Genomic DNA, 12,070 nt, shown 5'->3' with positions numbered 1-12,070 from the left:
AATGAAAATTTAATGGAAATAAAAGAAATCTATAAACAAATTCTGAAAGAAATTAAGATTCCATAAATTTTTGAAAATTTTTGTGAAAAAGTGAAAGTTTTTTTAAGAAACCTAAAGAAAAATCTTAAAATTATATACATTAACAAACAAATGTGTGTTATTTTTTAAATTAAAAATTTTTAATTAAAAAAGTTTAAAAAAATACCTAACAAAACATAAATTTCATGGTTAATTAAAGCAAAACAAATAAAAGCTTACTATTTCAATGGTTTTTCAACTAAGGCAACCCTTAAAATAACCGTTACTCTACTAAATGCCAAATATTTGTCAAATGTCTTGTGTCACTCAATTAATTACTCTTCTCACTCTTTATTTTGTTTGCCTTTCTTCATGTTTTTTTTTCTTTCTTTTGTAAACAACTGCATGTGACAGGATTTGAGTCTTAAATATCAAATTAATGTTAAATTTGTGCAACACGTTTGTCATTAATTTACGCATTAGCAACAGTTTCACCCCATTGTTTTTTTGGCGGTAGGGGGAATGGATTTAGTTTTTTTGATTTGTGCTTTTTGTTGTGTTTTTATTTTAATCTTTTTTTTTTTTTTTTGGTGGAAAAAATCCTGTTCATTTATGGGTTATTTGTAAAAAAAACATGTGGCAGGTTTTAAAATTGTTCTTTTTTTCTTGTTTTATTTAAATGAACTTAAAATCGATTTTACAATTAAGTACATTTTGTTGTAAATATTTAATAACATATTATAATTGATGACTAAACTCCACGCAATAGCAAAAGAATAACATGGTTGAGGTACAGTTTAAAATGTACTAGTTTACCATGGGAAATATTGCAAAAAAAAAAGATTTAAAATTCTAGAAAAGGTCAAAAGACTTTTTTTAACATTTGAACAAAAAAACACATAAAAAAACTCTTATCTTTACTATATAACCTGATTAGTTTTCTTATTGAAACTATTTAAAACTCCTAATCTGAAATGTGTTTAACTGTCATTAAATGTCAAACTATTGTTATGAAAGTACTTTATAATTGTAAATCAATCAATGAGATAATATTAATTGAATTGTATTGAAAAAAAATTTCAAACTTATCTACAATCGGTCTGGGTCCTTAATAAAAAAAACATTAGAAAACTTGTTTTATTTTAAAGATAAGATTTTTAATTAAAACTTTCATAAAAACATAAAACACAATATATTTCTAAACGTGTTATCAACAGATTTTTGATTTATTGAAAGAATTTTCTTTAAAAAGTCAACTTTCTTCTGATAAATAATCGATTAAATGACATTCTTTTTCGAAAAAAGATCTCTATATGAAACTTCAAAAGTCGACTTTAACAAAAGTTAAACGTCAAAAGTTCGAAAAGTCAAACTTGCAACAATTAAAACAAAATCGAATTTAAATAAAAGTTAAATTGCAAAAGTCGACTTTTTTTTAACTATACACCCCTAAACCCGATCACGATCACACATGTAATATGATCTGTCAGAATTTTGTGTAGAAGAGTACGGATGGGATCGTCTTGGAATAAATTTCCTGCAGAGGTATTTCCTGCCACTTTCGATATAAGATTTAAATCAAATGTCCACAAACACTACTCCCTCTATACTCCTTCCCACAACCTATTATCCTAGTTCCAACGCAATGCATCGTATAAGTAAGAGGGTATCCCCTGACTGCAGGTTCAATTAAAAAACAAATTTGACAGTTGAATGGCTCTTTTCATTTTTTGAAACGATTCAAAAAAACAAGCAGGGATGTATTTTTATGTAAACACATACAAACAAAGTGAAACAGCTGTTTCTATCTTACTTTGTTATTGTTTTATACCAATCGTCTAAACACAAAAAATATAAATCATACGACTTTTATTCTCTTTTTTGTTATACGGATGCAATTTAATTTTACTTTTTAATTAGACTTTACGTACGTAAAGTGGGATCGTGTGAAGTGTCCTTTATAATAATACAATACAGTATTCTCTCCCCTAGAAAGGGTACACTAAAGTGACGTTTATCTTGGCCCTCGTTTACAAAGAGTAAGTACAACCGTGACGACGTTAGACGACAGTGAAAATCACTGTCTTACGAATACATTGCCACTTTGTCGAACTGCTGGGTATTAGTGAATCTGAGGAATGTTTTTACCTACAATATCCCGCTTATTTTCTTAATAACTTGAGTCATATTTTACTTTGACCTCCTCTATAATATTCCCATTATTCCAAACTGCTCACACCCTAAATACTTTTAATATTGAGTAAAATTTACTCTCTCTCTATCTCTCTATACGCACATATACTCTGTTTAATAGTTTATACTAAAGTAACCAACCAACCCACTACCCAAAATCAACTCTACAAGTTTTCTAACAAACTCTAAACCCTTGCTATTGAGTATATATGTATTTATTTCTCTAACCATTGCCCAGGTTTTTATATTTATTAGTGAGTTATAACTATACTATATAAAAGTTTCTCACTCCTTGACACCAAACCAATTATTTATAAAGCCCATAACCTATACAGTACTTTGAACTACTCATACCGGCAATATGTACATATGTATGTTTGCCTGGTTCCACGAGAGATGTTAAACATTATTATATACAGTATTATAAAAAAATTAAACAACTATTACTATGCAAATACTATCACCCCTATCGCCAATCATAATTTCACGTGAAATGTTGATGAAATTTTGTAAACATTGAACAGCTTTTCTATACAAAATCAACTATTGTAAATGAATTGTTCACAACAAGTTCGCGATAGCAATTTTTCCTTCTGGAGAACAAAATTTTCACTTCTATTAGCGATAGAGGTGTATATGTTTTTGTTAGTGGTGAAAAGGAGTTTAATTTTTGTACAATACTGTATATATTTATAGTTTATTTGTATGATTTTTATAAATAAGTCAAGTGTTTTTTCCTTTGTATATTTTTATATTTAAAGACAGGATATAGATTGTTCAACACCTAAATGCCTGTTGTTTGGGTTTCCATACACTCCATACAATCTTTGATTTGTTATGATATCAAGTGTGTGCTGCGGTGCGTTGCTGTGCTGTGCCCGCTCTTTGGAAACCTCAAAAACAATATTTGAAAGAATGTTTATTCAACAGCTTCCTTTTTTTGTGCGTGTTTTCTATATATATTTTATCCAACTATTAATTAAGAAAACATGTGTGGATATATGTATGTGTATATCTCAAAGTATGTTTAAATTATTATTTCTATGTCAGTTTTGTTATTATTTTGAAAAAAAAAATCCTTGTTGAGTCTTCAAGTACGGAAATGTTCTTTATATTATATAGTTAACACTTAACGCACATTATTTTCTTCAAGTGTTATGATATTTTAAAGTTGCCATATAGAAGAAATTATAATTAGGCTTTTTTTTTTAATTGATATAAAGAAAAGTGTTTGTCTTTTGTAAATAGGAGTTGTAAAACCTTTTGACAATTGTTTGCTTAGTACTGGTTCACACTGGGAAACCTTTGTTGAGAAACTTTTGATTTTGTGAGTGAGAAAAAGAGATAGTTTCTTTCTCTTTCTCTCACACACAAAAATCAAAAGTTTCCCAGTGTGAACCAGGTCTTAAGGATACCACACTTTACGTACGTAATGAAATTGCATCCGTATAACAAAAAAAAGATAATAAAGTCATATGATTTATATTTTTTGTGTTTAGACGATTGGTATAAAACAATAACAATGTAAGATGGAATCAGCTGTTTTGCTTTTTTTGTGTGTGTTTACATAAAAATACATCCCTGATCGAATACGACCTGCGTGTTTTTTTTAATAATTTCGAAAAATGAAGAGAGTCATAAGACTGTCAAATTTTCCATCCGTATTCTCTCTCAATGTGTAATGGGTTAATGGGTTTCATTACATTTCCATACTCTTCTACACAAAATTTTGACAGATCATATTACTTGTGTGATCGTGTAAAGCCAGCTTTAAGACTTTAGATACATCTGAATAGTGTTAAAAAAATAAACTTCAAAAAAAGTCGACTTTAAGCAAATATGCTCTAAAAACGTTTTAATTGCATCATTTGTTTAACTTTAAACAAGTAAAAGTGTTTGCCAAACATTTTCTAATTAGTTTAGCAAACTCTCCCTCAAACATTTTCCCTGATAAACTAAATCCCTTAGGATACGTCCCTTAAAAAACTTTTCCAAACAAAATCCCTAAACTTCTAAACAATTACCATTAGAAAAATACAAAAAAAAAACACACTCTTTTACTTAACTGTCAATTTCTATGCGTCATCCATCCATCCTCTAAGTAAACATTAGAACAAACTGTAACATCCCCATATAATTTATGTTGTTAAAGCTGTCAAAAATATAACACAACGTAAAGATAGACAGGGTGAGAAAGATTTTAATGGACAATAGTAGAGAATATTTCAGAACATATGTATTGTGTGTAAGATAGAAAGTACATATGCATAAATATGGTGGTGTGGTAGAATTAAAATAGACAATTGAAATGCAATTAAATAATTTAGAAAAAAAAAATACCAAACAACAAAACAAAAGACCCCTAAATAAAAGTCAAATTCTACAAATTGAGTGAATAAACACAACACCAACAATAACAAATGTTAGCAGCAAAGTAGCATCTCTAGGCTTAAAACAAATACTAAACTGTCAAATAACTAAAAATACACTGGGGAAAAAACTAGTCTTTATTGTAACTGTTTAAATGTCAATTAAAGCATTTAAAAACAATGACTAGAAAGAGAAAACTACTAAAGCCCTCTGTACACGATCACTCAAGTAATATGATATGTCAAAATTTTGTGTAGAAGAATATGGATGGGATCGTCTAAACGCAACATGTAAGACCTGGTTCACACTGGGAAACATTTGATTTTTGTGTCTAAGATGGAAAAAAATATCAACCATCTCTTTCTCTCACAAAAGTTTCTCTACAAAAGTTTCCCAGTGTGAACCAGGTCTTACATTTTAAAAGAGAATGCGGATGGAAAATTTGACAGTCTTCAGTTTTTGTAATGATTCAAAAAACAAGTTGCATTAGATCAGGAATGTATTTTTATGTAAAACACATACAAAAAAAGTAAACCAGCTGTTTCCATCTAACTTTGTTATAGTTTTATATCAATCGTATATATAAATCAGATGACTTTTATTCTCTTTTCTGTTATGCGGATGGAATTTCATTTTACATTTTCATTAGACTTAAAGTGTGTAACGTAAAGTGTGATCGTGTGAAGTAACCTTAAAAACTAATTGTAAACAACTGTCAAATATCTTAAATACACTTAGAGAAATTAATAATATTTAATATTATTAATAATATTTACTTTTTGTTTTTGTTTTTTTTTTTTTTGTTTATTTTTCTTAACTAATAATTAATATAAAGCATGTTAGCAAATCATTGAGAGAAAAAAAAACACAATAGTTTTTCATAAAAACTAGAGCGTAAAGAAAATTTTTTAAAGACAAAACGCATAGTGTTTTTTATAAGTGAAGTTTATTATTATTTTTGTTTTCATTGTGAAATGAAATAAATAATAAATTTGTTGAAAACTATTTATCAAAAAAAAATGAAACTTATGTTTGAAACAAAAAAAAAAGAAATGTTTGCAAAAATTTTAAGTTTACAAATTTTATATAAAATATGAGAAGTTTTAAAAAGCTTGCTTTGACTTTATTATCTAGACATAATGGGTCACCCTAATGAATGTTTACACTACCAGTAGCTATAATGGTAACTAGTTTTATAACGTTTTAACAGTTTGAAAACTTAAAATTTCTTTTTTTAATTTAAAAAGATTTCTGTACAATTTCAAAATATTTCCAATAAACAAATGAAAATTATGTTTATAAAGTACTTTAACAGGCAAAAAAAGTATCAAAACACAAATTTGAACTATAATGGAGGAAAATTTTGCAAAATTTTTAAAGGATAATAAAGTTTTTGCAATAACTTCTTTTAAAAAAGTTTTATTACTTTTTAAACCAAAGTAACGGGTAAAAAGTACCTTACACCATCACAAAAAAGTACCAAATTTATTATTTCAATAGAAATTGCAAACATTCTTACTTTCTTTTACCAATTTTAATAAAACTTAAAATAGTACAGTTTTTTTCTAATAGCAAACAAAAAAATGACAACAACCCCCAAAAGACACAACCCACACCTCGATTTTGCCACCCTGTTAAACAAGACTAGCCTTTCTATTTAATGCCCTAAATGAATCATAGACAACGACATCCCTCTTTTAAAGCCTTAACAAATTCCGGGTTAATTGTGGTATAGTAGTGTTGTAGTCATATTGTAAATTCCATAATTTATTGTGTGAAAACTAAAAGCTTGTTGCCTTAAGGGGCTTTGGGGGAGGGGGTTGAAATCCTTTATCCGGTTTGTCGTTATACATATATGTGTGTCATCACTGTATAACAATAATCCAGCTTAAGTTGTCCATATTATTTTCTTAACATTTCTTTACTAAATAAATTTAGAAGAAAAAAGGTCCTTTTTAGTAGTAGTAGTTTTACTAAAAGGAACAACAAGAAAATAAAAAAATGTCAAGATTTATTGAAGTGTGTTTGCGCTGATAAGTTTATATTACCCTGCTTAGTTCTAGCAATAAATCATGAAAAAACTTTTCTAAGCAGACTCCCAATTTCTTTTGCAATGTTATAGTTATAACGAAATTAAATCTATTTATCGTTTGGGGATTTTAATCAGTGCAATCAATATGATTTCTTTCTTTTTTTTTTTGGTGTGTGTCAAAATAGCGGAAAAAATTATAAAGATTGAAAGGAAATATTATAGTTGTAGATATAGTTATAGTAGTTTTTGCCATAATATTTGAGTTTATGTCTATGGGGTGTAATTAAAGATTTATGGTTTTGGTACATGTTTTTATGTATAAAAATAAAGACAAGAAATTAATTTTTATTGCTTTTATCGGCTATAAAAATAAAAAAAACGAGGGGGAGAGAGAGACACTTGTCATAAAATGTATAGACATAGAGTTTTATGATAAACAATATTAAAAAAGGATTCAATACAATATATGCTTTAAAATATGCAAATAATAAAAAAGTGCGGTATAAAGTATTCCACTTAAACCAAAAAATATGGAAAAATGTTTAGAAAATTTTAATAATATTTCTTTAAAAATCAACATATTAACAATAACAAAAATTTCAATATTCACTTTAAAAAACCAAATTTTTTATAAAAACTTTAAAATTTATTAAAAATATTTCTCAAAATGAACATATTTTCCCGATGTTAACAAACAAACACATTTGTTGAAACATAAATTTGGAAAAATTATACAAAGTTTACCGACCACTTTCCTAGACAATAGACAATCAATCCCCTATTACTCCAAACTCAAATCCTACTGGTAGCTGGATTTTTACAATAAACCGGCATTTAATTGTTAAAAAAAACAGATTAACAATAAAGAATATTTATTTAATTATAATTTTTTTTTGTTAAAAAATAAGAAAAACTAAATAATGCTAGCAGCAGCCACCCTTTTAAGAATTGCTCTCTCTCTGCTCTTTCTAACTGTATTCTCTCCGATAAACAAAAGTCACCCTACGCTCAAATTTAATTCAAATAGGAAATATTTAAAACCCGAGCATCATGACAACATACACACGAACAAACACCCACCCAGATAAATGACAACTACAATAGCAAAAATTGAGCACAATTTAAAATTTGTAAAAAGAACTAAACAGAGAAGGGAAATGTCAAAATTTGGAAACAAAAAAAAAAACGAAAAAAAAAACGAAAATATAAATCTAGATTTAAAAAAATCAAAAATTTAAAACTTCAATATTTGTGAATAAACAAGAAAAACTAAAAAGTACCTGGGAAGAAAAAAAGTACCAAATTTCAAAATTTTCAATAAAAATTAAAAAAACAAATCCAAAATTTTAAGATATTTTGTTTAAATATGAAAAAAATTGTTAAAAATTGTTTAAAAATGTTTTAAATTTGTTAATAAACCAAAGAAAATTGATAAAAAAAAGTACCTTAAAGGAAAAAGTACCAAACTTCAAGTTTGAACTAAAACCAAAGAAATTGGAAAATTTAGGAAATTTTTGTATAAAATTAAGAAATTGGCAATAAATTCTTGAAGAAAAAGTCATGTTTTTGATTGAAATTAAAAGAAACTTAAAAAAGTACCTTAATGGAAAAAAGTACCATAGAGCAAATTTACATTAAAATTTAAGAAATTTGATAAATTTTATGAAATTTTTGTAAAATATTTATGAATTTGCAATAAATTTTTGAGAAGAAAGTCATATTTCTCATTAAAATAAAGAAAAAGTACTTTAAGAAAAAAGTACCAAATTTCATATTAAAACAGAAATCGAAATAAATTTGAAAAAAATTAAGAGTTTTCTCTAAAATTTCAAAATATTTTCCATAAATTGTTTAAAATAAATTAAATTTTTAATTAAAATAAAACAAAATTTAAAAAGTACTTTAGGGAAAAAAGTACCAATTTTAAAATTTTAACCAAAATATAAAAAAATTTGAAATTTTAGTAAAAATCTGTTTAATATCGAAAAGTTCTATTGTTGTGTAAAACCAAAAAGTTTTCGAAAAGTACCTTGAGAAGAAAAAGCACCAAAGTACAAATAAAACCAAGAAGTTTACAAAAAAGGACCTTAGGAAGAAAAATTACCAAAGTTCAAACCTAAATAGAATGAATTTTAATGTTTTTCTTAAATTGTAAGCAATATTAAAGATATTTCTTATTTAATTCTTAAAAAAAATACTTTCTTTCGTTTTATATTTATGAATTTTAAAGAAAAAGTACTTTTAGAAAGTATGTAAAGTACCAGATTTGTAATTCTAGTTTAATTAAAAGAATTTAAAGGGATGTTACTGTGATTTTGTTTAAAAATAAAGAAAAAATAGTTGATTCTCTTTAAACTAAAGTAATTTTACGCTTTGGTACTTGGGGAAATAAAAAAGTACCAGGTTTTGTATCAGAATTTGTGGTTAAAAAATAATATTATAAATAAACTAAAGAAATATCTTGTATTATCAAACTTCTAAAAACTCTAGGTACTTTTTAAACAAAACCGCAAAATAATTAAAAAGTACCAAACTAAAAAAAATGTATATATTTTTGTAATGCAAAAGGTTTTTAATTATGAATTTTAAATTATGACAAAGGGACCAAAAGGACGACCCAAGTGTATAACTATAGCAGCCTAAAATGTAGACATTCCCAGCCCTGCTTATAAAGTGTACTAAGTACTAATGGTGCACCCAAGTATTAAACAGCATAAACATACAGCATTTAACGGTATAAAAATACACTTGCGCTAAATGTATGCCGGCTGCTCTAGAACACACTCATACACATACAAACTTACACACATAACATACATGTACATGTAGATAATATGTATGCAGCCACCACCATATTTTTCGAGATACTTTAGAACAAGCTAGACGTTGTTGTATCGTTCATTACAAATTTTAATTTCCAACCAGACTTTAACAGCTTAACACTAGTAGCGACAGGATTTGGAAGTTTAGTTCCTTATAAATTTCCGAGTGTGTTCGTTTGTTGTCGGTAAAGCGCGCGCTTGCTAAATTACATCAAAAAAAAGAAAGAAGAAAATAAAAAATTGAAAATAAAAAGAAAGAATTGAAACAAAATTCTAACTAAAGAAGCAGCAGCTAAAAAGGAAAAGCAGCAAAAAAATAATTTTTATATTAAAAACCAGCAATTTTTTTGTCTAGTATATAGTATACTTTTGGGCGCGGCAAAGCAAGCAAATGAAGAGTTTTTTTCGTCAAAAGAATTACTTTAATTTTTTCTAACAAAATTTATATAGAAATTAATAAATAAATTAAAAAAAAATAAAAAACCCAACGCACAAATTTAAAAAAATAGTAATTTATTAAATAAATCAAAACAGTTGCACAAATCAAACCGTAAAAATAGCAAAAGAAAAAAAAGTTGTGAATTTTTTTGTCAAAATATCTAAAAGAAATATAAACGAAAATCATAAATTATAACGTCCTTATAAAGAAAACCAACGAATCATTTAATTAAAACAACTTAACAGTTAAAAAAATAAAGGAAAAAAACTAGATTTTTGCATAAAAAATATTAAAAAAATAAACTTTTTTACATTTACTAGAAAATAGTTTAAAAAAAATCATACATACAACCCACCACTTTTTCAAAAAAAGAAATCCCCTCTTTAAAATAAACAATTTTCTAAAAAAAATAACACACATTTTCTTACAAGACAGCGCCCTAGTTGAAAACCAACAATCAAGCAATCCCAAGAAAACATTCCGCTAATTTAATTCTCAAAAAAGTATATTAAAAAAAACATATATATCATTAAAATATATATATTAAAAGAAAGGAAGCAACAACCAAAAAAGTGTGATTTAATTTTTTTACCTGCTAATTAATTTAAGCTTAAAAACTAGTAGACACAAAAACGAAAAACATTTTTTTAGAAATAAAAAAAACTATATTTTTTATCATAAACTAAAAAAAACTTACATACTGTAACTTTTGTGACCAAAATCGCCAAATTTTTATAAAAAAAACTTTTACCTCTATATCTTAAATAAAACTCTTACACTCTTCAAAAAACACAAAACTCATACAAAATGGGCGGTTGCGCATCCAAGGATAAAAAGGACAAAGTGGTTGATGGTGATGCTAACGCCGCTAATGCTACTGAAAACACCGCTGACGGTGACAAAGCATCAGCCGCCACTACAACTGAGGCAAATGGTGATGCTACCACTAATGCAGAAGGGTGTGTATTTTCATTTTCAAAAAAATTGCTTTTTTGCATAGATTTGGGTTTTTATAGAATATTTTACTAAAATTTTCAATTTATATTAAACAAAAATAAGAAATTGTTAAGAAATATGTTTTTTAAATTAAAATTTCTATAATTTTTTTTATATATTATTAGAAAGCTTAAAATTTCTTGTTGAAAAAAAAGAGGGAAATTTGTAACAGGTTTTTATTACTTAATTTTTTTTAGTTTTCAGTATTTTTAACTTTTAAAAACTGTTTCGTAGACTTTTTCTACCCATTTTGTTTTGTGTTTTATTAAAACTTTACAAAAAATTGTGAAAAACTTGAAAATTTTTGTTTAAATAAAAAAAATTAGGGAGGGGTCAGCAACATATGTCTTTATATATTAATACTATATAGAAAAAAGTTCCGGGTTTTACACCATATGCTTAAACTTTAACTTAAAATGAAATTTTGAAATTTTTGTTGCTATTTTAAACAAATTCCTTTTAAAATAAACATTTTTCAATGATTTAAAGAAAATTTTGAAAATTTTTATGTAATTTAAAGAAATTTTTAAAAGATTTTCAGGTTTTGAAAGTGTTTTCAAAATTTTGAAATTATTTTTTTAATGATTTTGAAATTTTTGTTGCTATTTTTAAGAAATTCCTTTTAAAATAAACGTTTTTCAAGAAATTCAAAAAGCTTTTAAAATTTTGAACATTTTTATGTAATTTAAAGAAATTTTTGCAAGATTTTCAGGTTTTATCAAAATTTTAAAACTTTTAAAATCAATTTTTTATAGAAATTGATGTATAACACACTTTCTAAACAATTTTTCAATATCTTTAACAAATTAAATGAAAATGTTTGAATTTTTAAATAAAATTTGAATCTGCTATAAGAAATCCTTTAAGATTTTAAATAAAAACTATATTTTGTTTTGAAAATTGGCTTAACATTAAAAATTTTGTCTTTAAACTACTGAAAACCACTAATGAACTATAAAAACTTCAAAATTTTGATTGTGAACAGTTATTTTAACTTAAAAATGGTTTGATTAGTTCAAAATGTTATTACACAAAAATCAACAGGTGTTTTTGTCTTTGTCTAAACTTGAAACGAAAACTTTCCCAAAGCCGATCATTACAAGGCCATGGAATCGAAGGTCTTCTACAACTTGTCGGCTTTAAAAGAAGAATTGAAGTTTAAATTCAGTTCTTTTTTTGACTGATATGTAAAAGATCGTT

The 12,070-nt window shown here is 26.0% G+C and overlaps 1 protein-coding gene across 3 annotated transcripts in view; it reads left to right on the top strand.

Annotated features, from left to right (window-relative positions):
* The window catches only part of LOC111682944 (arginine kinase), a 46,685-nt gene that overhangs the window by 29,948 nt on the left and 4,667 nt on the right, over positions 1–12,070 (top strand). Inside the window, exon 1 of one of the 3 annotated variants that reach the window (XM_023444944.2) lies at positions 10,253–10,833. The exons of the other annotated variants lie outside the window; for them this stretch is intronic. Within the exon in view, the coding sequence (XP_023300712.1) occupies positions 10,682–10,833 (152 nt within the window). The 5' untranslated portion in view covers positions 10,253–10,681. Of the gene's footprint in view, positions 1–10,252; positions 10,834–12,070 lie in introns of those variants that run through there. 3 annotated transcript variants of the gene reach the window in all.

The sequence above is a fragment of the Lucilia cuprina genome, chromosome 5 (assembly GCF_022045245.1).
Source record: "Lucilia cuprina isolate Lc7/37 chromosome 5, ASM2204524v1, whole genome shotgun sequence".
NCBI classification, from domain to species: Eukaryota; Metazoa; Arthropoda; class Insecta; order Diptera; family Calliphoridae; genus Lucilia; species Lucilia cuprina.
Note: the sequence above shows the minus strand (reverse complement) of the source record. Positions and strands in the feature narration are given on the sequence as shown.